Raw genomic sequence first — 24,536 nt, 5'->3', positions numbered from 1 at the left:
TGGTCTTTCAGATGTTCTCACTTTCAGATAGCTTGGTAGCTCTTTAGGAGATGGAGCAGTCTCTTCCTTTTTTCAAGGGCCTCAGCATAATTACTTTTTTTCAGAGCTTGTAACACAGGTGAAGAATGTGCAATTTCTTGTGTCATATTTCTTGATAAAGAAAAATAATTTCTCTCTATTAAGTTCAGTGGCTGAAAACAGGAGCTGCATTCTTGGGTCTTGCACTGCTGTTAAAATGTGGGGTTACTTAGTGCACATCATCTCTCTATTTCTTTTTCAAGGCTATTAAGATGAGGGTAATAATCATGGTTAGAAAAGTTATTTCAGGTCTCTGAATGCAGGTTATTCTTTGAGTGTTTGCTTTTTTATTCTTTAAGAACTTCTTCCTGGATGCTTAAGACCAATTCTATCAGGAGATTTTATTCTTTTTAGGAAAGAGATCCTTTGAAATTTTGAATGGTGTTGCTCTGAATGTTCTGCTAAATGCTGGGAGCCAAATCCAAACCCTGTTCAGCCTGTTGCCATGGCTCAATAATACCAACTTCAAGAGTCAGTAGAGTGCCATCTGGCATTTAGAAAGCCAACTGAGCAACCCTTTTCTTGCAGAATTTGTTTCTGAAAAATTTCTTTGGCTGCATTTGGACTTTGCTTATTGACTTCTTGTGGTTTTTTTTCTTGCTGCATGATTCATGTAGTGGCAACACTGGCACTTCAGGTTGAAATTTTGTGTAGACAGGAGGCAGAACTAGAATGAATCAAGTATTTTTTTCCTTTTCAGCCATGGGGACTTAAGGCCATATTCACAGCAATTTTATTCCAGTGAGACTGGGAGGGAGAAGTGGACAGAGGTTAGGAAGAGAAAATCTGGGAGAGAACAGCAGGTCGGTGTCCATAGGTAGAGCAATGAAAAACAAGGGAGAAGGCAGAGGCAGAAGGGCATGGAGGTTTTTCTCACTGCAAGGTTTGTTTTAAAATCAGAATTGGTGTTCTGAGAGTGTTTATTCAACATCAGGAAATTGTGATCTATTTTGGAGCTGTATGTTATCCTCATAATATCTTTGCATTCTGTATCATTCAGCAAAGGGGTGTGGTATGTGGTGTGATCATCTGTTCAAGGTCGAGTCCAGCGTATGCATGAAAAATGGTGTCTAAATTTTAACTTCCTTAGGGTGATTCCTGAGATCAGTTACACAAGGCAATTAGAGTTAACTTCCCCAGCAAAAGTAAAGTATTAAAAAAAAAAATTAAAATTGCAGCCTGGATTTTAGCATGAACTTCTTGAGCATTGGTGTGGAAATGTACCTGCTAGCATTACTGGCATATTTTCTTCTATTCCATATAAACATTCTTGAGATGTTCAAAGTTAAGACTGCCAAACTTTGGAGAGGTTTACTTTAGAGTGTACTTAGCTCAAATGATGAGAATGGTCCATTTATTTTGTGACCTATTTATAGCCATAAAACAAACCGTGGCAAATGGATCTGCTTTGCTTAATTCACTGCAATTGGTGGACGATTAAGAAGCATGCAAAATACACTCCTGAAAGTAGGTATGTTTGTGTCTGATACCCTGCAAATATCTGTATGCTACAAAATTGTAATGTTTAAAATAAAAGCTGTTCGTTTTGCAAGACAAAGACTTAAAAGTACTGTACTGCTGTTAATACTTAAGGCATTTATTAGAGAACTTTGGCAGACCAAAGGAGTTATCTAATAAACGACCAATTGGAGAGATTGGTTATTTCTGCTATATATGATCGTGCTTGCAAATCTCCAAAAATTATGTAAATGTGAAAAAATGTAATTTAAGTTCTGGTTCATTTTAATGTGAAGAGCAACACATTTTGAGGTTTTAAGATGGTGTTTTGCTTTCCAGGTGTTCATAAGAGATTGAAAGAGTTTATGTGTTTTTCCATGACAAACTATTTTTATATTCCCTGTGTTCCAAAGATGCTAACTGAAATTCTCTTTCTGCTTCTCAGGTTGTTTTTGAAGTGGTTACTTCAGGTCACTCTGGATATGTGGCTATTGATGAAGTGAAAGTTCTAGGACATCCATGTAGTAAGTACCTATCTTGTATTGTGAAGCCAGATCCCCTAAAATAAATGTGCTAATATGCTTTGATAAATGTGGAGCAAAAGATAAGGAAAACGTCAGAAAACCATGTCACTGCCAAAAGTACAGGATGAGTATATATATGAAGTGCTGCTAAACATGGCATCATTGCACCTTATTGTCTTTAAAGACATCTCTGCTAGGTGTACTTGTGTACAGCACTTAGCATGAGTCCCAAACCCAAACTGGGCCATATGACAGTTCCTTTAGAAAAAAATCACCAAATCATCATGATTCTGTGATTCTAAGATTTGTTGATGAGTTTTCTGTCTGCTTCAAAAATTCAGTGCAGCCACAAACTGAGACATTAGTGAGAAAAGATGAACAACACAACAGCTAACTATATACAATTATTTTTTTTTCCAAGGCTTAGAAGGAAGAAAACTCAGGTGGTTGAGGACTGAGGCTTTGCTAAGCAAGGTTACTCAGGGTACTTCCCAAGGTTCATGGCTCAGTTTCTGCACTGTTTTGCTCCTTCATGCTTTAGATATATTTCTTTATCTCATTGTTAAGGATATGTAATAATTAATTATCCTGAGTTGTCAATTCAAACCTTGTAAATTAAGCTTTAATGTGGTATCCAGACGTAACTAATCAGACTTATTAAATAAAACCTTACTTCACATGTATGCTGTTGGTTAAATAAGCTATATTAAGGTATGCATGGAATAGTAAGTAAGTTGTGATCTTACTGACCAAATGACTGAGTGGGGAAGAAGGCACCAACTTCTGTGTCATTGTTCCTCTTACATCATATTGTGCTTGCATGCATTTTTTGCAGCTTTTAAGTAAGAGCTGTGATTCCAAATAAAAAGTGCTCTATCAGTTAGTATCAAAGCACCTCATAAAAATGGTTTTAGTGTTAATGGCAGGAAGACACACACATTTCTTCAAATAAAGAGACAGTTATGCAGAATCAGCAGGTGTTATTTCTGAGTCACTTATTTCTAATAAACACTGCAGGCTCTCATGTTGTTTGAAAGTATAGGTGCTTCTGTGTGGGGAGAAGAAGGGTCACTTCGAATTTATATCCTTGGTTCAGGTAGGATAAGTCTGAAGCAGCATTTTAGTGGCTTACTAATTTTTTTAATACGGATCTTGAGAGGTTTGATGTTTGCGTTTGTACCAGTCAATTCCCAAAACCTGCAAATAATTCTTGTTAATGTGGAGAATGAGTTATAGCCCATAGCATGTAGAGTTCTGACATAACAGTATTGAAATGCAAAAGCTTTAATGAAAAGTTCTTTGATGAAGTAATTAAAATTTTTGAAATTAAGACATCAAACCAGTTAAATTGTCTAAAGGAAATTGAAAAAGTGTGAAAATTGAAGTAAAACTACTCTGTGTCTAAAACTTTGTAAAGCTCATGATGATTTCTGTATATTCCCAGAAAAATAGTTCTGGAATTAACTCTTTAAACAAAATTGAAATAGGAGAAATATTTGATAGGCAGTTGCCTGGGTAGTACAAACAAAGACCAAGCAGAAAGCGGATTGTAGGCACATAGAAACTAAAGGCATGGGTTGTGGTAGATGGGCAGGTTTTTGTGTGTGTGTTTGTTTTTAAAACCCAGTGCTCTTCTCCACTTAGGCCATACTTGGTAATTCAGAAAAGTTAATTTTTTTAGAGTTAAGAAGACAAAGGAAACAGTAAAATCAAAGGGTGTAAAAGCACATTAAAAAAAAAAAGCGACAGGTGAGAAATGGGGATCATACTGAAGAATTTTACTAGATGTTCTCACATTAATAGTTTCATAGGCAAAGAAGTGGGTAATTTTGGCCTAAACTCTGTCTGCCGAAATTGGGAAATGTTTTAAGGAAAAAAAAAAGGCCATATGTGTAATAAATTGGTTGTAAGGATAGTTATCTCATATTTAGATATCAATTGGAGCTATTTTATTCCATCTCCTTCTTATTATGTCTTGCACTGGATATTTAGCAACTTTTTCATGAAGCTATCTATTTATAAATTCCTTGAAAATACCATTTCTCCTGGTAATAAGGGTTTTTAAGAAAATATCATCAAAACTTTAAGTGGTTGTAATGCTCTGCTAGAAAGCAGATGTATAGTTTGCCAGTCTACTGCTAGGACTAAGATTTTCATGTTGAAAAGCAATGTTCAAAGCCTGGTTTATCTATTAGGATAGACAGTGCAAGAAGTCTGCTTGAATGCAGTAGGATTTGAGGAATATTGTGCTATAAGCAATAGGTTTCTGTATCAAATACCTATTTTTTTATATTACATGCTTGCTTCTTTTTAGTAAAACAAAAATATGCAAACTTTTTATTTCAGTGAATATAATTCTTGTTTGAATATCAGTTTCAGCTTGCTGGTAGGTATATTGCTTTAGTTTTTACTGGGATTTTTTTCTCTTTCTAAATGAAAAATAAGCATTGATATGGAGAATGTGTTGTTTTTTGGGTTTTTTTTCTGCAGTGCTGTTGAGAAGCATTGTGCTTAAAGAATGCAGCTGTAGTTGGTGAGGAGTGTTATGTTAGCACCTGTTTGGTGGGCTGATTTCTAAAGAATCTCTTCTATAGACAGTGTACTTGATTAAGAAGAAAAACCTGTTCCCCTGATAACATCATTTCTTACTGGCTTGTTTAGTTAGTAGTGCAAGAATCTAATAGGTTTGTCTTCAAAACATTTTTAGTTTCCAATATGATCTTTTTTAATAGATTGTTATCACAAGAGGGATGCTGAGCTGAGGTAATTTGCACAGCAGGAGCCATTACACAGCACCCTTCTATTCTGCCCTTTGCAAGCCATGGAAGTAGACCAACCTAGAATCTAATGTGTAGACAGTGGCTTGAACCTTTTAAAGCAGAGCTATTTCATTTGCTTGGTGTATTTTTTATAGCCAGTACTTTGGTCTTTTATAACTTTAACACTTGCATCTTGTCCAACAGCAAAAACTCCCCATTTCTTGCGCCTTCAGAGTGTGGAAGTCAATGCAGGACAGTTTGCTACTTTTCAATGCACTGCCAATGGTGGAACAGACTCAAGTGACAGACTTTGGTTACAGGTAATTTCTTTTTTGCCTAATGCACTGATATCTGGAGAGAGTCTGAAAGGAATGTAAAACATGAAAAATTATGGGCTGTCAATTTCATCAATATTAGATTTTATTTTGTCTTTGAACTGCTCCATGGTTGGTATTCTTTTGTAGAAAGTGCTACTGGGAGATTTTCTTGCTTTGTTTCAGTGGAATGCCTTACTAAAAATACCGTTTTCCTTATGTATGGCAATCATGAGTAAAGCTAAATCCCCAAGGAAGAATAGATTACTTTCTTACAATGTCTGTGCTGGCTAACTGCAGTATTATGCATAGTGATTTTCTTGGCTTACCTCTATCTCTGTTCAGTATTTTCAGCTAAAATTCCATTTTTACAGTTTAGGTGTAGAGAAGACCATGTATAACAGTCAAATCTGACCTTCTATATTTCAGAGCCAAAGAATCTTACTTATTCATTGAGTCCATTGTTTTTTACTGAATTGGTAATGTAGCTTCTAGGTGGGTGTCAGATCTTGATTTGAAGTCTGTCTCCAAATCATTCTCTTTCAGTAAAGACAATGTTCTCTTATGCATATGTGTAGCCTGGTATCAAAACTATGCTTTTTTTTGCTTGATCTCTTTTAATAATGGGGGTGGAAGTTTAAGGGCTCTCTTGCTGCCATCATTACACAGCTGTTCCCTACAGCAAGCAATGGTGAGTGTTTGTACAGCACCTCCAGATTCCAGTGATTTCCATACATGAAAACCAACATGCTAGAACTGAGACTTTGTCTGTGAGAAGCAAGTAAGGACAATAGAAATAAGTGAAGCAATGTCTGAGAATTTCAGTCAGATGTAGCTGCAGTACGTGGAGAAAGAGGGATAAATGAAATTGGCAATGCTAACAGGTGGGACTTAGAAATGAAATTCTCTATTTCTGTTTTTAAACAATTTCAGCCTTTTACTGTAGTTAACCTTTTCCATTGCAATTGCATTTTGTAAATTATTTAAGTGTGTCAGGTTGAACAACCGAGTAGTTACAAAAAAATCTAACACCAAAAAAAAATTAAAATCACTTGAAAAGCAAAGCCTGATATTCATCTGTATATGAATGATGAATTGTTAAGTCTGTTCAGAAAGAGCCTGATCAAATGCATTGAAGGCAATGAAGATCTCCTTTGGTTTTTTTTGGGGTCACATGGGTATTTCCAATCTCTTGCTGATACAAGGCTGATATTTTTCTAGTCCTCCAGCACATTAAAGACAGTATTCACTGTTGAATTGGTAGAATTAGACTCCTCTCTTTCTGAAGCCACCAAGATTTTTTTTAAATAATTATTTTTCTAGTTATGGAAGGGTTTAGCATGTATGGGAAAATAGCAGGTTGCTATTTCATCAGTTACATCCTTTCTAGTACCTTTGAACTTCGATGTAATGCTCTACTGTAAAACAGAAGGTAGAATTCAATATAAGGAAATCCTCATTCCATTCAGTTTTTCCAAATGCTTCAGGACAGTACCATTTCACCTTTAGTTTTTTTCACAGAATTTAGGACGCACAAATTCTTTAGCAGAATGTAATTTCTTTATTGTATAAATTAAATACCCTTCTAGAACTTATGGAATACAAAAGTAATTTATTAACAGCACAGCAATTCCAAACCATCTGAGTTTGAGTTGATTTCTTGTTTATACATGATTGAGATTTTTTTTTTTTCTATTTGAATGATAAGAAAGTAGTGACAGACTTTTAGAGGAATTCTATCTTCCTACAAGGCCCACTGTTTATTTATTCTGCCTGTACAGCTATAGGTCCCCCTGGTAATCAGCCTAAGGTTGTGCAAATTCCAGGTGTGACTTTGCATAAGAATGTTTAAAAGTTGACAGGATCTCCTGGATAGTTTGGATTTATTTTTGCACTTGTTTGCCAGTTTCCACAAATGTCTGCTGCAACTTACAGTGAGAGTGATCAAACAGCTCCATGTGTGGGGTGCTGCAAATCGAGGCTGTGAGAGAACAGTTCCCTACAGGGTCAGCTGGATCTTAGCACACTAGGAGGTCATTAATGGGCAACAGATCCCAGCCCTTGCAGCTGTCCCTTCATACCTGACTCTCTGCTTTCGTGGTGTGGTGTTGAGGAATTTTGTATATGCCTGTGTGTGACATCCCCTGACACTGCTGCAGGACTATGAGTGCAGTGCAGGTATCAGTAACAGCTGTCAGAAAACATGGAAACATGGCATCTTCTACATCATATGACTGGTCGTTGAAGATCCTTGTGTTCACAGTAGCACTAATATTCAACTACAAAACATCTTAATAAAAGACATTCTTATATACACTAGAGTCAGAATAAAATGAACACTGATCCTTGGGATCGGTGCAGGCACTCAGGTAAGAGGGATTCAGGTTTTAGTGGTACTGCAAACAAATCATGCAATCTCTGTATGCTTAGTTTGTTCACAAATAAGACTAAGCCTTTTCTACTATCCTTCTGGTGGTCTGTTTCATTACACCAATAAAACCTTAAGGGTACATAATAGTAAATAAATAAATACAGTTGAGTGCTATTATCAGGGGCTTTTCAGCATTTCTGCCATGTAAGTCATATCAGGAGACCTAATCTGTTTGGACTTGACAATTTCAGAATACCGTGAGATAATTTGCTCCCAAATGATTTCCAGTACCTGTCATTTTTTTCAGATTCACGTTGTTAGTCTGAAGTGCAGGTAAATTGCCAGGATGAAATCACAAACCCACTGAATTCAGTAACACTTCTGCAGTTTCCAGTAGTGGCAGGATTTCACTACTGTACTTGTGACTCTTATTTAGTACCTCACTGCTTCTATGCAGTAGAGTTGAAGTTTAGAGGTACACATTTATCTAATGAACAAATTCTTTACTTTTTACAGTCTGCTGGACAGTGAGGGCTATCTTTTCTTTAAAACAAATGAATAGTGTTGAGTTGGTTCATTATTTTAGTCTCCATGTCTTTCCTAGGTACTTGCTGGAAACAGCATACATGTTTTAGGTCTAATAATGCCCAGGCCTTGAAGCAGTCCTAAGTGAAATCCAGAAATCATACTTGACTTGCCTCAGTTTTTTTTTCTTTCTCTTTTCAAGTCTTTCCCACTCTTATTCCCTATGGAACATGAAGTCTTCTAATTTATGGAGTATTGTGGAACTTTCTACAATTGAAAGGGCCTGGAGGGAATCACAATTCATATGTTAGCTGCCCAAATTAGACCACTGAGGCATGAAATTTGTTTCATGATGCTGTGATCAGTATTTACTCTTTTGGGAAAGGGAAGACAGAAAGCTGTTTACCTACTGCATAGTGCAGAAAAACATTTTTTCTCATTCCACTAGGCAGCCATATTCCCTAGTTCATGAGCTATGATTGTAAGCTTGTCAGATAATCTGACAGCAGACTGTGGGTATTTTCAGTGATACCATTTCAGGTTAAATTCAAATGAAAGGACTCAAGAAAACCATGTAGTATCATACAAGTTTTTTGTCATTTTAATGAGTGTCTGGTTAATAAGGTCATGGGTTAAATTGTATGTTTTTGAATTCACATCTCCACTAGCTGATATTCTTAACGTAAACATACCTTAAAAATAAATCTGAATTTCTACAATTAAAAGATGTGTCTAATCTGCTTACATTTTCTTTTTTCACATCTGTGAACACAGGTTATTGCTAGTATGTGATGACTCTTTCTCTTCTATTGAATGGTTGAGCAAAAATGTCATTCCTGTGCTCCCACTGTGGGAAAGAAATGAACAGGTGCAACACTGAACCATTAATGGTCAAATGAAAGCAGCTGAGACAGTCTTCTGAAAAGCCTCTTAGTGTCCAGTAACTTGGCATAGGAAACACAACTCTGAATTATAGGAGAGAGGGTGAAGAATTCCTTTTTGGAAGTGACGTGCTTTTGGTGCAGTGTATTGGCTTGCAAGGAATTGGTTTGTTTTTCCGTAGCTTCCGAGGCCTTAGTCCATCTCTTCATTTTCCCATCCTCATCTGCTGCTCCTTGTTATTTGCAGTGGGTTGGTTCTGTTGCCTCTGTGTGCTGCTTGTTCTTAGAATGAGCTACAGTATGATTTACAGGAAATTGCTGTCAAGTCATACCCAGATATAATGAAATTTCATTTTAATATCAAACACAATCTTTTGGTATTGCAATTGCATTTTTCAGACATGTACTTTGACTCAATGTGAATAGCCTTTCTTGAGAGAGCTTCTTCAAGGGGTGGAAAGCTGTAGCTGATGAAAAAGAGAGGTCATCACTTCACTGCAGTAATTTATTTTTCCTGGCTTTATTCTAAAACACGGTTGAAATGTAAATAGTTACTTTAAAATGTAATTCTCAGATACGTAAATTGTATTGCAGAAATAGAGAACTAAAAGTGGAAATTTGTTGAAGGTGAGCAGATAACGAAGGATCTCGGGATATGTCTGACAGGTGTAGTAAGCAGCATCATCAGATTTACCAGTAGCAAGAAACTAATGGATATTTTTTGATAAAAGGGGAGAGGGTGAAAGCTTTCATATCTTGATTTATGCATGCAGAATATGCACTACTTCATTTGCAGCCAAGAAACTTGGAACAGTATCACCTTAATGGCCTATCTCTCTTCTACCTTATGTAAATAGTTTATTTCCTGGATTTGGCTTTTCTTTTCATTTTTCTTGAAAGCTGTCTTTCACCTTATTCAGTGTATTTTTTTTTTTTATTTTCAGTAACTTTTTGCTGAAGGTGTGAATACTATGAAAGATGTTATTCAGCTATATACAAAACTACCTGTATGCATTATTTATTACTTTTTCAAAGGAAGAGATATAGTCCTGTGTCAGAGGGAGTTCTGGAAAGCAAATTGTTTTCCTCAGGAATACAAAGGTACCCAAATGACAGATATCAAAAACATCCTTGTAAGAATTTAGAACAAGTGAAATTACTCTTTGCAGATGATGAAAATCAAATAGATTTATAGGACATACAAAATTGTCTGTGTGTGTGCATGTGCTTGTTTATGTAAATTGCATACAGTAACCCAGAAGGTGAACAAAGTTCTGGACTTGCATAAGAATTTTTCTTGTGCTGTATACTCTCTTAGACTTTCCCATAATTATCATTTTCATTGCCAAGTTTTGAAGTAGTCAAGGAAAAAAAAAGTGTTTTGGCCATTTTGATAGTGAAACATCAATTCAACTGTGAAATCATACAAGTGTCTTATAACTTGTTAACACAAACAGGTGGAACTATTGATGTAAACTGTACCATGAGATAGGCCTAAAGATGTTCTTTTGAGTATTAAAGTATTTGTTGTTTGATGAGTAGGTGCATTTGTGTACTACAGGAGTGCACAAGACCATTTTTCCTCCTGCTCATCGATAGTTCAGTCTTCCAAGACTGGTCAAACCACCTTGTGCACTGCAAATTGTCTAGAGTCCATTGCCTTGAGAAGAGCATAATGACATCAGTCAGCTGAAGATTTTGCCAGAATTGCATGCATTCTGAAGTACGTGCCTCCTGATGTGTTTTTAGTAGATAACCTGAGACTGTTTTATTATTAGAAGAACAATTAATGTCCTATAGGAAGGGACTCTATACATTACTGCATAGGTGAAAATTAAATATTTTTTTCTTTTTAAATTCTGGTGATTATTTAATATTATTTCCAGGTTTTGGAATGTTAATTTCCTTGTGTCCCCCTCGCCACTCATGTATATATTTAGTGCTTTTTTTGCAGTATATATTCTGTATTTTCTATTAATTGTCATTAATTTTAGGGTTTTTTTCAGTAATTGCACAGTAACTTTACCACATGGCAGAAAAATCTCTGTGAAGAACAGAGTGTGATATATATTGTGTTTGTGTATTTGTGTTAGTGTGGTTGTGTTAGGCAGTGTCTAAAGAGCTGTGATATTTGGTAAAGCCCTTATTATCTGCCTTACAGATGAATTATCTGATGCCTATTATACACTTTTTTTACGTGGGCTTACTGGTTTTATTCTTGTCTGAATATAGGTTTGACCAATGCTTCTCTGATACTAAGATTTCTCTTATGATATCTTAAATTATTAGCAATACCAGCAACTAGGAGAAATTAATTAATTGTAGACCATTAATGATAAATCCTAGTGAACATATGCAAGAAGCAAAATGTCATCCTGAAATTGTTTTATCTGTGAAGTGTTTTGACTTTGGTGAGGTTTGGAGGTGGCAGAAACCTTTGAGTCTAGTGATTTGATTAGTAAGCTGTGTGCAGCTAAATGTGTTGGGAGTGTGGTGGGCATGTCCATTAAAGGATGCCTTCCCCCTTGGACACCAAGTTTTTTGTTATAGTTTAGCTTCAGCAGCACTAAGTGGTACAGCAGGCTGCTGTGTACTCTTCCCTTGCACATTGTGAGCAGTGAAAGGCACAGCTGGAAAAAAGTCAAATGCCTGATGGTGGAGCAGCTATTCTGAATTTATAGCTTTCCATGACTTGTATGACACGGTGCCACTCTAACAGGGGAGCCAGAAATAAGCCTTATTGTCTCTCCTGGAGAAACACTGGAGAAGCCTGGCCAGCAAAGCTGCTCTACAGGCTGCGCCTCCCAGTCCCACCCAGACTGGAACGCACGGCACAAAAAAAACCATGTGTTGGTAACCATGAAGAAATGCCAGTGAACTTTGTTATTAATACTAAAATAATTAGTAGGGGTAGGTAGAAAAATAAAGATCACTTCTATCATCATGTACCAGCCCCATCATTCCTAAATGGTGTGGAAGTGCTACCCAAAATAGTAGAATTCTGGTGAAAATACTTAAAGTTGTGAAGTTGTATGCTATGGCATTACTCAAAATCCCTTGAATCAGAAACTCTTCAGGACAATAAGCACAACAGATCATGTTGGTAGTGATGTCAAAAAAGAAACTCAAGGGGATGTAAGCAAATTTGATTATTTTTAAAAACCTGAAAAGCCTAAGCAACCCTTGATGCAGTAGGAGAAAAGTAGCAAAGATTGGAAAGAAGACGTGCTTTCCTCTGCAGTGGTGCTGGTTATCCATCAGGTTGCAAGGAGTGATAATGGGTGTTCTCCAAAGACCTTCCTTTGTTACCTGTCCAGCAGAGGTGCAGTCTGCTCTGCCAAGAGTGTGCTTGTGACACTGAAATACGCACTTGGTATCCAACTAGTACATCCAACTGTTCCTGCTTATGAAGGCAATGTGGGATCTGAATTTTTTAATAGAGGCGTTAAAGTTTGAAAAAGCATTTTTCTCACAAAAAATATTGTCCCTCATCTGCTGTCTTTTTGACAATCTCCAGTATCCAAAAGAGATTTGAGAGAAGAAGTAAACATGAAGCATTCATGAACTGTAGAAGTTTTGCTTTTAGAGGTACGCTGTAAACTCAGTTAAATCCACTGGGACCTTCATTATGGATAACAGTGCAAAACCTTAAGAGACCTGGGGAAAGCTTGGCAAAGTTTGTTTGCAAGTAACCTGAACAATGAGTGGATTTTGATCTTCTTCATTTGCATATTATATCTATAGTGTCAGAAGTACCATGCAAGAGAGCTGTTACTAGTTTTGTGTTACAAGGATGATACAAAACTTGAACTCTGGACAAAATACTTATGGTAATAGGTAATAATGGTTCTTGTTTCTTCTTTCTTTTCTCTCTGTTTTTGATGTGTATCTCAGGTATTCAGAAGCTACCAAATATTAATGAATTGACTACATATATTGATTTGCAGAAAACTTGCTTATCTGCAGACAAGTATGGACTTAGGTCAGAGGGGATACACCTAAACCTTTCCCTTCCTCCATCCCCACATAGATACATTCTCATCTGATGAAGTGACCCATAAGAAAAGTTATTCTGGGATTACCTTTATCAGTTAAACCGTTTGGAAATTCTTGTCCGATTTTAAAAATGAAGCAACCCAAGGGTTCACTTTTCAAGAAACTCATTGTGATGTGTTAGACTTCCAGTTATTCTGAACGTTAAATAATAAAATGGTGATTAGCAAACATATGATAATGAAACAGTTGATCTGTGCCACAGAGGGCTGGTTAAATTCAGCTTTCCTTTCAAGAGTGCAGGATGTTGGTCTGTTTCTGGATCCTGAACACTGCTTTGATATGAAGCACTGTTCAGCAGGAGAAGAATCACTTAAGGACACGCAAGAATTAGGCAACCGATGAAATAAATTCAGTAAGTTTTCTGTGCTATGCTGGACCTTTGGGAGGAAGAAACAATGACCTTTACCATGAATACTGTAGGTAAAATGTACAAACTTACTGCTGGGTGGAAGGTACCTTGTTCAAATTGGAGTTCAGGAGAGGCTTTTTTTAAAATAAAGAATAAAGGCTGTTGAAGCTGTTTTGAGGCAAGGAGAACCAAAGTAAAGTTTAAATCCAAGGAGAACATGATGGGAAGGAAACAGACCTCTGGGGCAGGTGAGTGTTGGGGGTGGGAGCTGTTAAACTGTGACTTGATTAGTGTGATTGTCTCAGTAATTAAGACTGAAACACCTCCAGCCAAAGCCCTCTATATCACCTTCTTTGTTACATGAACCAACTTGTGCCTTCATTTCTACTGATTATTGGTTCTATGGTTGTTTTTATTCACAAATTGCACTGTCAGTATTGAGAAATTTATTACGGCTTTCTTTTCTGCCTCTGTTTTCACCATTCATTCCTCCCGTTTGGAAGAATCTATCCAGGAGGCAGTAGCTGGGCCCATAATGATTTGTTATCCTCAAATCTTTGTGTGTTTCTTTCTTGGCTGCTTCTTCCTTACCTGTTTGGTAGGACTCAGTGTTGCTTTGACTTTGCCTGCTATTCTGCTCGTTTTAAACTTTGCAATAGACTTCAGGCTGGCCCCAGAACTTGCATGTTGGAGTTTTTTCTTCCCTTGCTGCCTTTCTTCCCAAGATTAACACCTTTGAAGTGAAGGAAATGTGGGGCATGAGTGCCCTGGTTTTTAAATCTCCTGTTATGTAGCTGCCTAGAAAAGGCAGACAAAGACCTGCATTACAAGGCTTTGTATAGTGTGTACCGATGAAAATTAAGCTAATGAGCTCTGCTTCCTCAATTTCTCTCTGCTTCCTCAATTTCTCCTCGTCACTTTGCTTCTTTCTAGCCCCTCCATAAGCCTGGCATCTGCAGAATGCCAAGCCCCAGAGTATTTAAATTCCTGTGTATGTTCACTTCAGTTTTTAGCAAGGTGTTCATCCTAGGTCTTGGAATTTTAAACACAAACAGGAGGATGATGAGAAGGACTAAGTGTTGTGTACTTCAAAGAATTAAAATACAGCATTAGAGTAAATGACTTTATAAGCAGGGCTGCAAGTTCAACAAAATGCATGGTAGATACATGGATCGTTGCCATAATTTTTATTAAAGTATTAAACTCCCTGTTAGATATTTTCTGGTACTTTGTTTTCTCCAGATGTTTCTGAGGCTGTAGTTTCCTACAACTCATTTTATATTCTATTGTGTGCTATTAAAAATGAATGGAAAGAAGATTTGCGATTTTACATATTTTGTGAGCACTAGCAAATTGTTAGAGGAGATAAACTCTTCTTAGCTGCTCTGGAATTTAAAGTAAAAAAAAGAAATAGATTGAACAGGAATTTAGTTTTTGGATTTATTTTTCTTACTTCTAAAATATCTGTGTAATAACAGATTTTCTCCTGTCAGAATGATTCAACATAATTTCACTATATGAGTAGAGAGTGACTGCTTTGGTTAAATTACAAAGAGTTTAATGACTCCAGAAAATGCACTGTCTTTGTTTACTTTCTGTGTTTGTAACTGTGTCTTCAAATAGATGTCAGTGCTTAAAATTTGATGTGACTACTCGATGTGTAACTTAAATAATATTTTATGGTACAACCTGACAGCTCCAGCCAGTATTTAGGTTTAGTCATAATAAGCAGGGACTTCTGGAGGCCTGTGTGATTGGAAGAAAAGGCTCAGTTATCAAACATTAAATTACTGAAAAGAGAAGCCTTTCTTGAAAAGTAAAAAAATAATAATAGTTTGCTTGAATGCCCATTAGTTACACCTGCAGAGAACAATTCCATCTCATAGCAGAATAATTCCAAATAGGATAATAATAATCTTTTTCCATCTTGGCCTTATTACTTAAATGAAATAGAGTTGTTACATTAGATGGAATAAATACTGGATAATCACAAGATGTGTGATGGCTCTAATATAGACTGAGAAAAGTTGTCTTGGTTATGAACATGAATCTAGAAATTCAGAGGTAGCCATCTTAGTTACTGGAATTACATGAACTCTGCAAAGTAATATTCCTGAGATATTAATTACTATTTGATTTAGATTTTATACATATTTTAAACAGAAATTGCTTCTGGCCTTGCTCGTTTTGAGATCCCACTGGTATAACTCTAATCACAATTTTATAAATGTGTGTATTTGGAAGTGGGATAATGCAAACCCTTTCTTCTGTTAAAAGTATAAAAAGCTGCCTAATCTACCCATATGGACAGAGGATGACTGTTTCCTTTTAATTCTCTTCTCACAAAATTGTTGATACATGCCTTGAGAGTGATTATCACTGGTAGTGCTGGATATAACATCCCAGAAGTTCAATGCCTTTGAATTGCTGCTGAAGGGTTTAATATATAGATTGTTGCTGCTAAATTGCTGTTCATTTAAAAGACTTAGAGTTAGTTCATTGCCTGGAAGAGCCAGTAAGTGTAATTTAAATAACTATAACCTATTTTTTTCATTCTAACTTGCCTGAAATGGAAAAATAACATGCATTTTAAAAATGCTTTTAGCTGTCTGTATATCCATTTAATATGTTGGTACTAGAAATATGGGTTTATCAAGCTGTGTAAATCCTGAAGTTAAATTAAGCTTATTTTTTATATCCCTATATATTAAATAACTTTTTAATAGAAAATTTATTCTTACAAGTGACTTACCAGTTACATATTTGCATTAGTTGGCTTAAATGGCATTTCTTTATATATGTATTTGGTATTTTTTGAAAGCTTTCTCTGAGCATTTGAAAATGCACAGGTTCCTCAGGCAGCCAGTGGAATCTGTTACTTTCATTTTTGGATCTCAGTATTTATTCTGTGACCATAGTTCTTGTGTTCTAGGGAGGTGAGATAGCTCTGCCCTGGGGACGTGGCCTTTGTAGGCCAAGCAGGTCTAACATTAAATGATTATGGCAGCTTCCTCTTTGTAAAGAATGAAGTATCCTGTTCACACAGTTCTCAAAGTCCCAGGGGCAGGAAAAGCTAACAGCCCTAATCAGTAGAAAAGCCTCAGACTTTTGTGTGGCAAATCGGGGCTAAAGTAAAGAAAGTTAAAAGAACCGTCTTTATTTTTGAATTGTATTTAAAAGAAACAAACAAAACAAAAGCCCCACCCAGAAAACAGGATGCTATGAATTTGCTCGAACAATCTGTGCTAGTAGGTCTTAATACCAGTACCAGTGTTATATTGTTAATCATTAATTTTATCCTCTTTTCTCGAATGGGATCAGTAAATTACAGACTTGTCATTTTTTGTTTATTTTTCAATAAAATGTCATGTATTTGGGAAGACTAAGGCTTTCATGTAAAAAGTGAGAGTTGGCAAGACCTACTGGTAAATTGAAGAATCTCAAAAAACCTGAGAGTAAAGTTTTAATGACTACAGTTAGTGAAACAGCATATCATAATTGAACTCTTATTTGTGGGAGTTTAGATTGTTGCATTAGTGAGTAATGAAGACTTACTTTTCTGAAGGCTACTAAAAATAGTTCTTTGTGAAGAAATGGTAACGGGATGTGCTAGAATGTTTAATAAACAAATTTTCATTTGATATGTTATTTTTAGCCATTTGAAATGAAATAGCTGTTAGCAGTCAGCACTGAGAGCTGGTAATTTATCACACAGTGAGCTGAAATGGGCCTGTTAAACACTGGAAAAAGGATGCCATACCTGGGTAACTTCCTGAAATCATTGCAGTAAGTCAGGGGAACAAGATGTGAATCACAAATAAAGGGAGTGAAGCTGGATGTGTGGGTACTGCTACAATAGAAACAATTCTGTATTTATATATCAAATTGTTAATAGCATTTTTTTCAGATTAAAAATAGTCTTCTGCTGAAATAAGAGTTTGGGAGAAGTTGTAGGTGTGGGATTATTTTTTTAAATTTTTTTTCTGCACAGCTTTTGTAACTGTCTTCCAGTTGCCTAGAGGATTGAACAATGCCTATAGATTGAACTTTCCTTATACTTGAATTCATTACCTTCATTACTGTTCCTTTATGCTTAGGCTTAAATCAATTAGGCAGCTCTCCTACTCATTTGCTGTCATCCCAGAAGGGAGGGAAAACTTGCTCTCTTGGGCTGTATTTTTTCTTGTGGAACGTAAAGCAATTAGGTTTCTTTGTCTTTGTCTGTTACAGACACTATATTTTCCTTGAATATATTTCTCCCCAAAGAGACTAAAGAAAAAAATTGTGATTTTTCCTTCTCCTTTGAGTTCTAGTAAAAAATGTCATGCTAGTGATTCTGTGGGACTATTTGAGTTCTAACATATAATTAGACACGCTACACTTTGCCTCCATGAGTTTGCAATGTTCAAGAGAATTCAGTCAAGATAATCTTTATTGATAATAATCTCCTATATATTTTACAGCTTTGTTTTAGTCTTAATAATAAAAGTTTTTTTTTCCAGAGCTCTTTCATGAATTTTGAAGCCACCATTAATAACCTTTTCTCACCTGGATTTTGGTGGAGGGAAAATTTGCTCGAATCCTCTGTGGAACCAAGCTGAGTTACATTTAAGGCTTCTCTAGCTTTTTCATTTGAGCAAGTGATGTGTGCTTCCTGGTCTGATTTGGCTTCTCTTTTTTCAGTTACAATTATTGGTATGTGAATCAATGGCATGTGTCACAAAGCCATGTAAGTCAATTATTTGATCAAACTGAGATTTCCTGTTGTAGAACAGCACTTAAAACATTCAAAATCAGGTGAGATTAGTATATTTGAGAATCAGCAGAAGGTGAGAAAGATTATGGGACCCAGGTGAAATAGTAATTTATTGTAACTGCTACAGTGCATTGATTAGTTCCAATTTCCATTCTAAATATGCATGAAAAAGATGGGAAATATGTCCTATAGGGAGGGGTATTGGAGCAGTTTCCTTCAAGGACTGCTGGCAGTTTCTGTGAACACCCAGACTGTGAAGTTCAGGATTTTTACCAGCCACTTGGAGGTCTGAGGAGATGGTGTGGTAGGAGACAGTTCTCTGTGTAGGGCCAGGAGGGGCTGTGTATGCATCATATCTTGCCATGATTGCCCCCTCTTCATGAACTGCAAATTAGTGTAGAAATTACAGTGGCATTGCCTAATCCTATCCCTTCATTTCTTTCTCTGTGGGAACAGCAAGAAATTGTTATTTTAAAATATTTACAGTTCTTCATGTATGGTAACTCATAAGAGTCCTGGTAAATTGTGGATGCAGGTTCCCCATGTGGAAGGGGGGTTGTTCTGTGAAGGCTGTAGAGCAGAGTAGTTTGTTCCCACTCTAAATGAGCTGAGCTAGTTTAGGTGATAGAATTAATCAGTGTGTGGCACTATGTTTTTCCCTGGGGAATAACTTATCCTATTTCTTGGCAGGATAAAATAGCCTGCATGCATGTTGCATGCCTTCCTGATGTTGCAGCTAGAAAAATGGGAATAGTGATATGGATGGGTGTAATGTAACCGTGAGATTTGGATACATATGGGATCCTTCAAGAGCCTGAAAGCTGTAGTAACATACTTTAAAACTGGCTTATGGCTTGTGATTGATCAGCCGTTCTGATTATCAGGATTAATTAAGTTATTGTATTAGGTAAGAAATAATGTGGCTTTTAAGAAATACTCATTCTCCAAACTCCTAATTAACCCACTGCTTATCTCCTGTTATCAGCAGCCATTCTCGCTAGAAGGATATTACAGTGGCAAAAAATAGTAGTTTTGAAATAGTAGTTTGAAATGTTTCTTTCCAAGTTTAGGTTTTTGTAACTGCCATGCCCCATCACAGAAGCTGCTTTATCAGCAGCTCAAACTTTGAGGAACCTTAAGGAGCTGTCAACTGTCTGAAGGAATTCTCAATAATTTTCAACTGAATAATTTTTAAGACATGATAGCACATTCTTCTTTGGACATCTTACAACTTTTTTTTTTCCTTTCACATTAGCTTTACATCACCCATGTTTTCTTTTGAAGAGGAAATAACTCTACTGTGCATTAGAATTAGTATTTATTGTTAATTATGTTTCTTCTTTGGTATAACAGCATGATTAACTTGGACTTGGTTTTGTGATTTATGGATAAGTTTAATTTTGTGCCTGTTGTTTAAAATTCTTCTGTTATAACTTGAATTTCAAGGATACTTCCAATTTAGTGGCAAACAAGATCATAGTAAAATGAGATCAGTATTTTCTATGTGTCTTAAATTCAGCTGGAGAAACTACAGACTCCAGGACAGAAAAACAGACATCACCAGTGTTGTTGGTTTACAGAAGCTTGACAGTGCAGGACCCTTGATCTGCTTGAAGCTCCTCAAGTCAGAGAAACATACCGGGTGTCAATATTTAACATCAGACAGTGTGTGTGCCTTCCTGGAGAGAGTGATTTTTTGTGAAGTTCTAGTTGGAGTTTTCCAGTTTCTCTTCCATGTTTTGATAGTGGTTGCAGCCTTCAGTTTGTTGGAATACACTCCACTGTATGAAAAGTGCCTCTTTCTTGGTTGCTTGTTTGGGTTAATGTTGTCAGTACGTTTTGGTGGTTGGTTTGATTTTATTTTTTTCCATCCAGCTTTCATAATTCAATCATTTTACATTTTTTTGCGGGCTTGTGAGTGTTCATAGTGCACATATCCTATTTCATGGTCAGGTGGAGCATGAGTTGTGATGAGGATTTGAGAGCCAAGTCTCTCTGCCATTATCTTTGTGTCAAAGGATGTGGCAAGTTGTCATCTGTGCCTTCTTCTGTCTTCCCCCCTCCGTTTTTCACTCCTTGTGCTCCTCAGCTGTTATAGGGCTCATTTTCTTGTGCCATACATGTAATGTGTTGAATTGACAGCAAGACACTGTGCTGAAAAAGAAACTGCCCAGTTTCCAGTGCCATGCTGAGAAAGTGAGAGATGGAGACAGCTTCAGGTCATTTACCTGATAAATCTCTGCCTAGTCTCTTCTACCAGAGTCACTGATAACCCTTGGGGTGGGTGCTGCTATGAGAATCATCCACTGATGTTTCCCTGAAAAATGCATATCTCAAGCAGCAGATGCAGGGGAAGGCAAGAGAAAGCACGGACTGACTATGCTGGGCTTCATTTTCTAAAAAATTAATAAATTTAAGTATTTGTGTAAAACAAGCTAAGCAAGTAAACGTTACATTGTTCTCAAATCTTTCTATTAGGTTATCTATAAAGAGTTGAAAGCAGCTGTTACAGGTTAATGGTTGCCCACTCATGATGAATGGTTTAACTCATGTGGGAAGGCAGAAGTCTTCCTGTCACACCTGTAAAAGTAACATACAGACTTCTGCTTTTATCTATCCTTCCCTTCTGGGGAACTTGTGAGAAGTAAAATGGGTTGTCAGCATATATTTTTTTAATATGACTAATCACATTGTTTCTTTTCTGTGCCTAGGGTATTTATGTACGGGATGCACCATTGAAGGACATAAAAGTGTTCAATGCCCGACGATTTGTAGCTCTTTTCAGTGTGGTGAATGCCACCAAGCGGGACGCCGGCAACTATCGCTGCATGATCCGGACGGAAGGAGGAGTTGGTGTATCCAACTATGCAGAACTGATAGTCAAAGGTACTTCACCATACAAATCAGTATTGGCATGCTCCCTGTGTGGAATCAGGGCTTGCAGTTGCTAATGCAGTAAGAATGTCACCCATAGCCTGTTAAACTTGATAAGAGGTTCAGTAAATAGATTTTGCTTATGTAAATCTTAAGAGTCTATCCAGCTGTAACAAGGGAGTGATAGAAGAAGCCAGGGTTAATTAACTAGGTACTTGTTGATTGCTGTTTTAAGTATTTCACTAAAATGCACTGTTCAGACCTATACACCTTTACAAACTTATTTGAAGTATGAACATGATAATGGCTACTTGCCCCCTTTGTGGACATTGTATTCTAAAATTTTACTTATTACAAAATATGCAAGATTTACATTTAAGTGAATACATAAAATACACATATTTCAGTATATGGAAAGGTTTTTTTGAAAACTTTGGGGAGCACTTAGATGTAAGTAGAATGGGGAATAGTCTGTTACCAGTAGAAGAGGATGCAAGAAAGCCATAATTGAGAATAAACCATTTTCCAAAAGCAAGAATAGGGTTTTAGTGAATGTGTTGTAGAGAAAATGCAGAGAAACAGGACAAGAGAAGGATGTTGGAAATAACCAGGGTATGAAGGTAACAAGACAAGAAAAATTGTAGCATGAAAACATAGAAGAGCTATTTGAATGGACAGATGAAAAAAGAAACAAATAGAGTGGGTGAGATGAGAATGTAATTATAAGGTGTGGTGGAAAAAATGAGGTTATTTCAGTCCAAGCATGAAAAGAAAATAAAGTAGATGGCCAAAAATAGATAGGTATGAAAGTCAGCAAAAAAGGAAGCATGGACTATAGCCCCAGTAGGAATGATGAAGCATGTTTCAGACCTAACACCAGTGAAAACAAAGAGGAATGAGCACTGCCTGAAGGAGGCAGAGGGAGGAGTTACTGCATCAATGAGGAGAGGTACAGGAAGCCAAAGGAGTTCAGTTCTTCTCAGTCTCTTTGATTCAGGGTGTTTTAATTTATTAGTGCTTCTTTTGAGGTGCAATAGATGAAATTATGAAGCGTATCATTAAAGCATTTGTGCTTACCCAGATTCTTTCAGAAAATCTGCACTGGGCACTGCGAGCAAGTGGATAGCCTTAGGGTGTAATCCCATTAACTGCTTGTAGAGTGGCAAAGTAATTATGGTAATCCCCATTGCCTGTGTTGGAGCTTTTATGAGACCACCTGCAGGTCATTCCTTCTGACCTAAAAAGACCCATTTTAAGCATTGTGTTGTAAAACATTAGATGACTGTACTGAACAGCAGCATTAGGGGCTAATGAATAAATACGCTTTCTTATTGATGGTATATAATTAAGAAATGGTATTTCCTAATTTTTAGCAGGTTTTCTGCAATATCAGTTAGCAGACTTCAAAGATAACAGATTGATTTCAGTGCAGCTATATATTTTTTTAATCCATTGCTATGCATAAATCATGAAGAATGTATATATGCCCACACTGCATGTTTAGTATACTTGTGAATTGCTGATGGCTTAATAATAGTATGTGTAAAAACAGTGGTGTAATTACTCCCCCCTCTTTGTTACAAGCAATGAATTTAATTCTCTTCTCATTTACACTTGTGTAACTAAACTGCCTTATGAGGAATTTCTTTGGAATTACATTGCTGGAATGACAGGAGAGTCAAATGGAGCATTTGTAAGTTGAAGAGAATCAGTTCTTCACATTTATCATGCTCTATTTCATTTTGGTTACTGAACCTGTAACTCAAGTTGCAAGAAGTTTTGCTCTGGCATAAGGCTTTTTTCAAAACATTTTTGCTTTTAAGTCGAGATGTTTGCACAGTAGAGTGGGTTAGAACTCTGTACAACATTCATTCCACTTCACTGTAGACTAAGTTTCACTAAATAGGAGCTTACTCTAAGTAGATTCCAATTATGTGTGGAAAGATCTTTAGGCTTTGTAGTGCTGTTGTGGCATGATGTTGTGTGGCACTGGAGACAAGGTACCAGAACTCTTGAACAGAAGGGCTGCTAGTTTCAGGTGCTGCAAATCAAACCTACAATCACAAAGGAATAGGAATGAGATCTTGAAAATGAAAGACATGTAAGAAACTGCCAGGTGTTCTTACTCTCTTCTTTTTTTTGGTCTTCTTTTTTCACATGAGTGAGCATGTTACAGCAAGGTTTCAGCAGTATGGAGGGGGAAAATTGCAATTAAAGAGCTATTTGTTCTGTTATTAAATAATAGTAAACATGAGTATTGTCTAGTTAATGAGAAAAAGCTTGTCAGTGAACAATTAGTCCAGCCTTAAAGTGGAGAGAGGAGAGAAAGTTTTAGTTGAAAACTTGTTTGTGGTAACTTACATACCTTTTAGAGGATGGTGTAATAAAGTATTGATTGTTCTATTTAAATAAATCCTGAAGGGGAGGTTTTCAATTTACCTGAGTGTTTGTTCCAATAAGAAAGGCTGAAAAGACAAGTGCCTTGTCATTGTATGTGCTCAAATGGCACGATATCCTCATCTAAGTTTGTCAGAGAATTGGATTGAAATGTCACTTTATCTAATGGGAGGCATGAAATTGGCCTTGTCAGATAACCCACTTATTCTAAAAAACATCAGCTCATATCTAATAGATGACATAAAAGTAATCAAACATTGAGCAAAAGGAAAATAGTCAGGTGGAATTGATTAAATGTGTTTGGTGGAGTAAATTAGAGTTCTACATACAGTCCCTAGGTTGAAGTTTTCTAATAGCGGGCAGATCCAACGCAGATTAGATTTAGGAGAACAGAATGAGCCTGTCTAGCAGACATCAGATTATTACAGAGTTCAGACTGCTTATTGAGTTCAAACAAGGTAAACCTAGGTGTCAAATTGGTTAAAAGGAGTTTGGCTAGGTTTTTAAGCAAGGGCATAGAAAGGTAGCCATCTGTAATGCTGGCAGCTTAAATGTCTGAATTTTCCAAATGGAAAATTTTTTTAACACTGGTAACAGAACCAAACCTCTTCAGGACCTCTAGAGCAAGGAATTTGTTCTGGAGGACAAAGCCATTTTGACATCAAGACATAGTAAGAAAATATCAATAATTACTTATCTGTGGTATCAACTGTTCTCATACATTAAATATACACAGATACTTGGCATCTTCATGCTGGATCCATCACTCTCTGTACCCTTTTTTTTACCAGCAGTGGTGGCGTTAGAACGTATTTTTATTGCTGCCTAACAATTCCTATAATGGAGTCCAGTTTCATGTGCTTATTTTGTAGCAAACTGACTGGAGACTTGTATTTTTCAGTGTGGGAGTGTGCCTCAGCCTGGAGGTGTTGAGAAAACCTCCAACAAGAAAAGCTGATAGAGTTCATCCATCTTAGTGAACTTGCCATAGGAAAGTGCTGAAGGCTCTGGACTTTGAAGCAGTAATATTTTTTCAAGAGGGTACTAGTTATGTCAAAAATGTGATTTTTCTCTTCCTGTGAAAATCTGTTCTCAAATATAGTTAGTTAACAAACTACTAAATAAAACCCAGCAAGACCCTGGGACTCCTTTGAGTTCATGTTTCCAATTCCCCTGAAATTCTAAATACAGTGT

The 24,536-nt window shown here is 36.6% G+C and overlaps 1 protein-coding gene across 5 annotated transcripts in view; it reads left to right on the top strand.

Annotated features, from left to right (window-relative positions):
- PTPRM (protein tyrosine phosphatase receptor type M) overlaps nt 1-24,536 on the top strand; it is a 441,653-nt gene that overhangs the window by 144,914 nt on the left and 272,203 nt on the right. For all 5 annotated transcript variants that reach the window (XM_054515015.1, XM_054515010.1, XM_036405775.2 and 2 more), the window contains exons 4-6: nt 1,982-2,060; nt 5,024-5,139; nt 20,783-20,957. In XM_054515015.1, the coding sequence (XP_054370990.1) occupies nt 1,982-2,060; nt 5,024-5,139; nt 20,783-20,957 (370 nt within the window). The remainder of the gene's footprint in view (nt 1-1,981; nt 2,061-5,023; nt 5,140-20,782; nt 20,958-24,536) is intronic.

Source organism: Molothrus ater, chromosome 1, assembly GCF_012460135.2.
Source record: "Molothrus ater isolate BHLD 08-10-18 breed brown headed cowbird chromosome 1, BPBGC_Mater_1.1, whole genome shotgun sequence".
Classification (NCBI taxonomy): domain Eukaryota; kingdom Metazoa; phylum Chordata; class Aves; order Passeriformes; family Icteridae; genus Molothrus; species Molothrus ater.
This window is presented reverse-complemented; position numbering and strand designations above follow the sequence as displayed.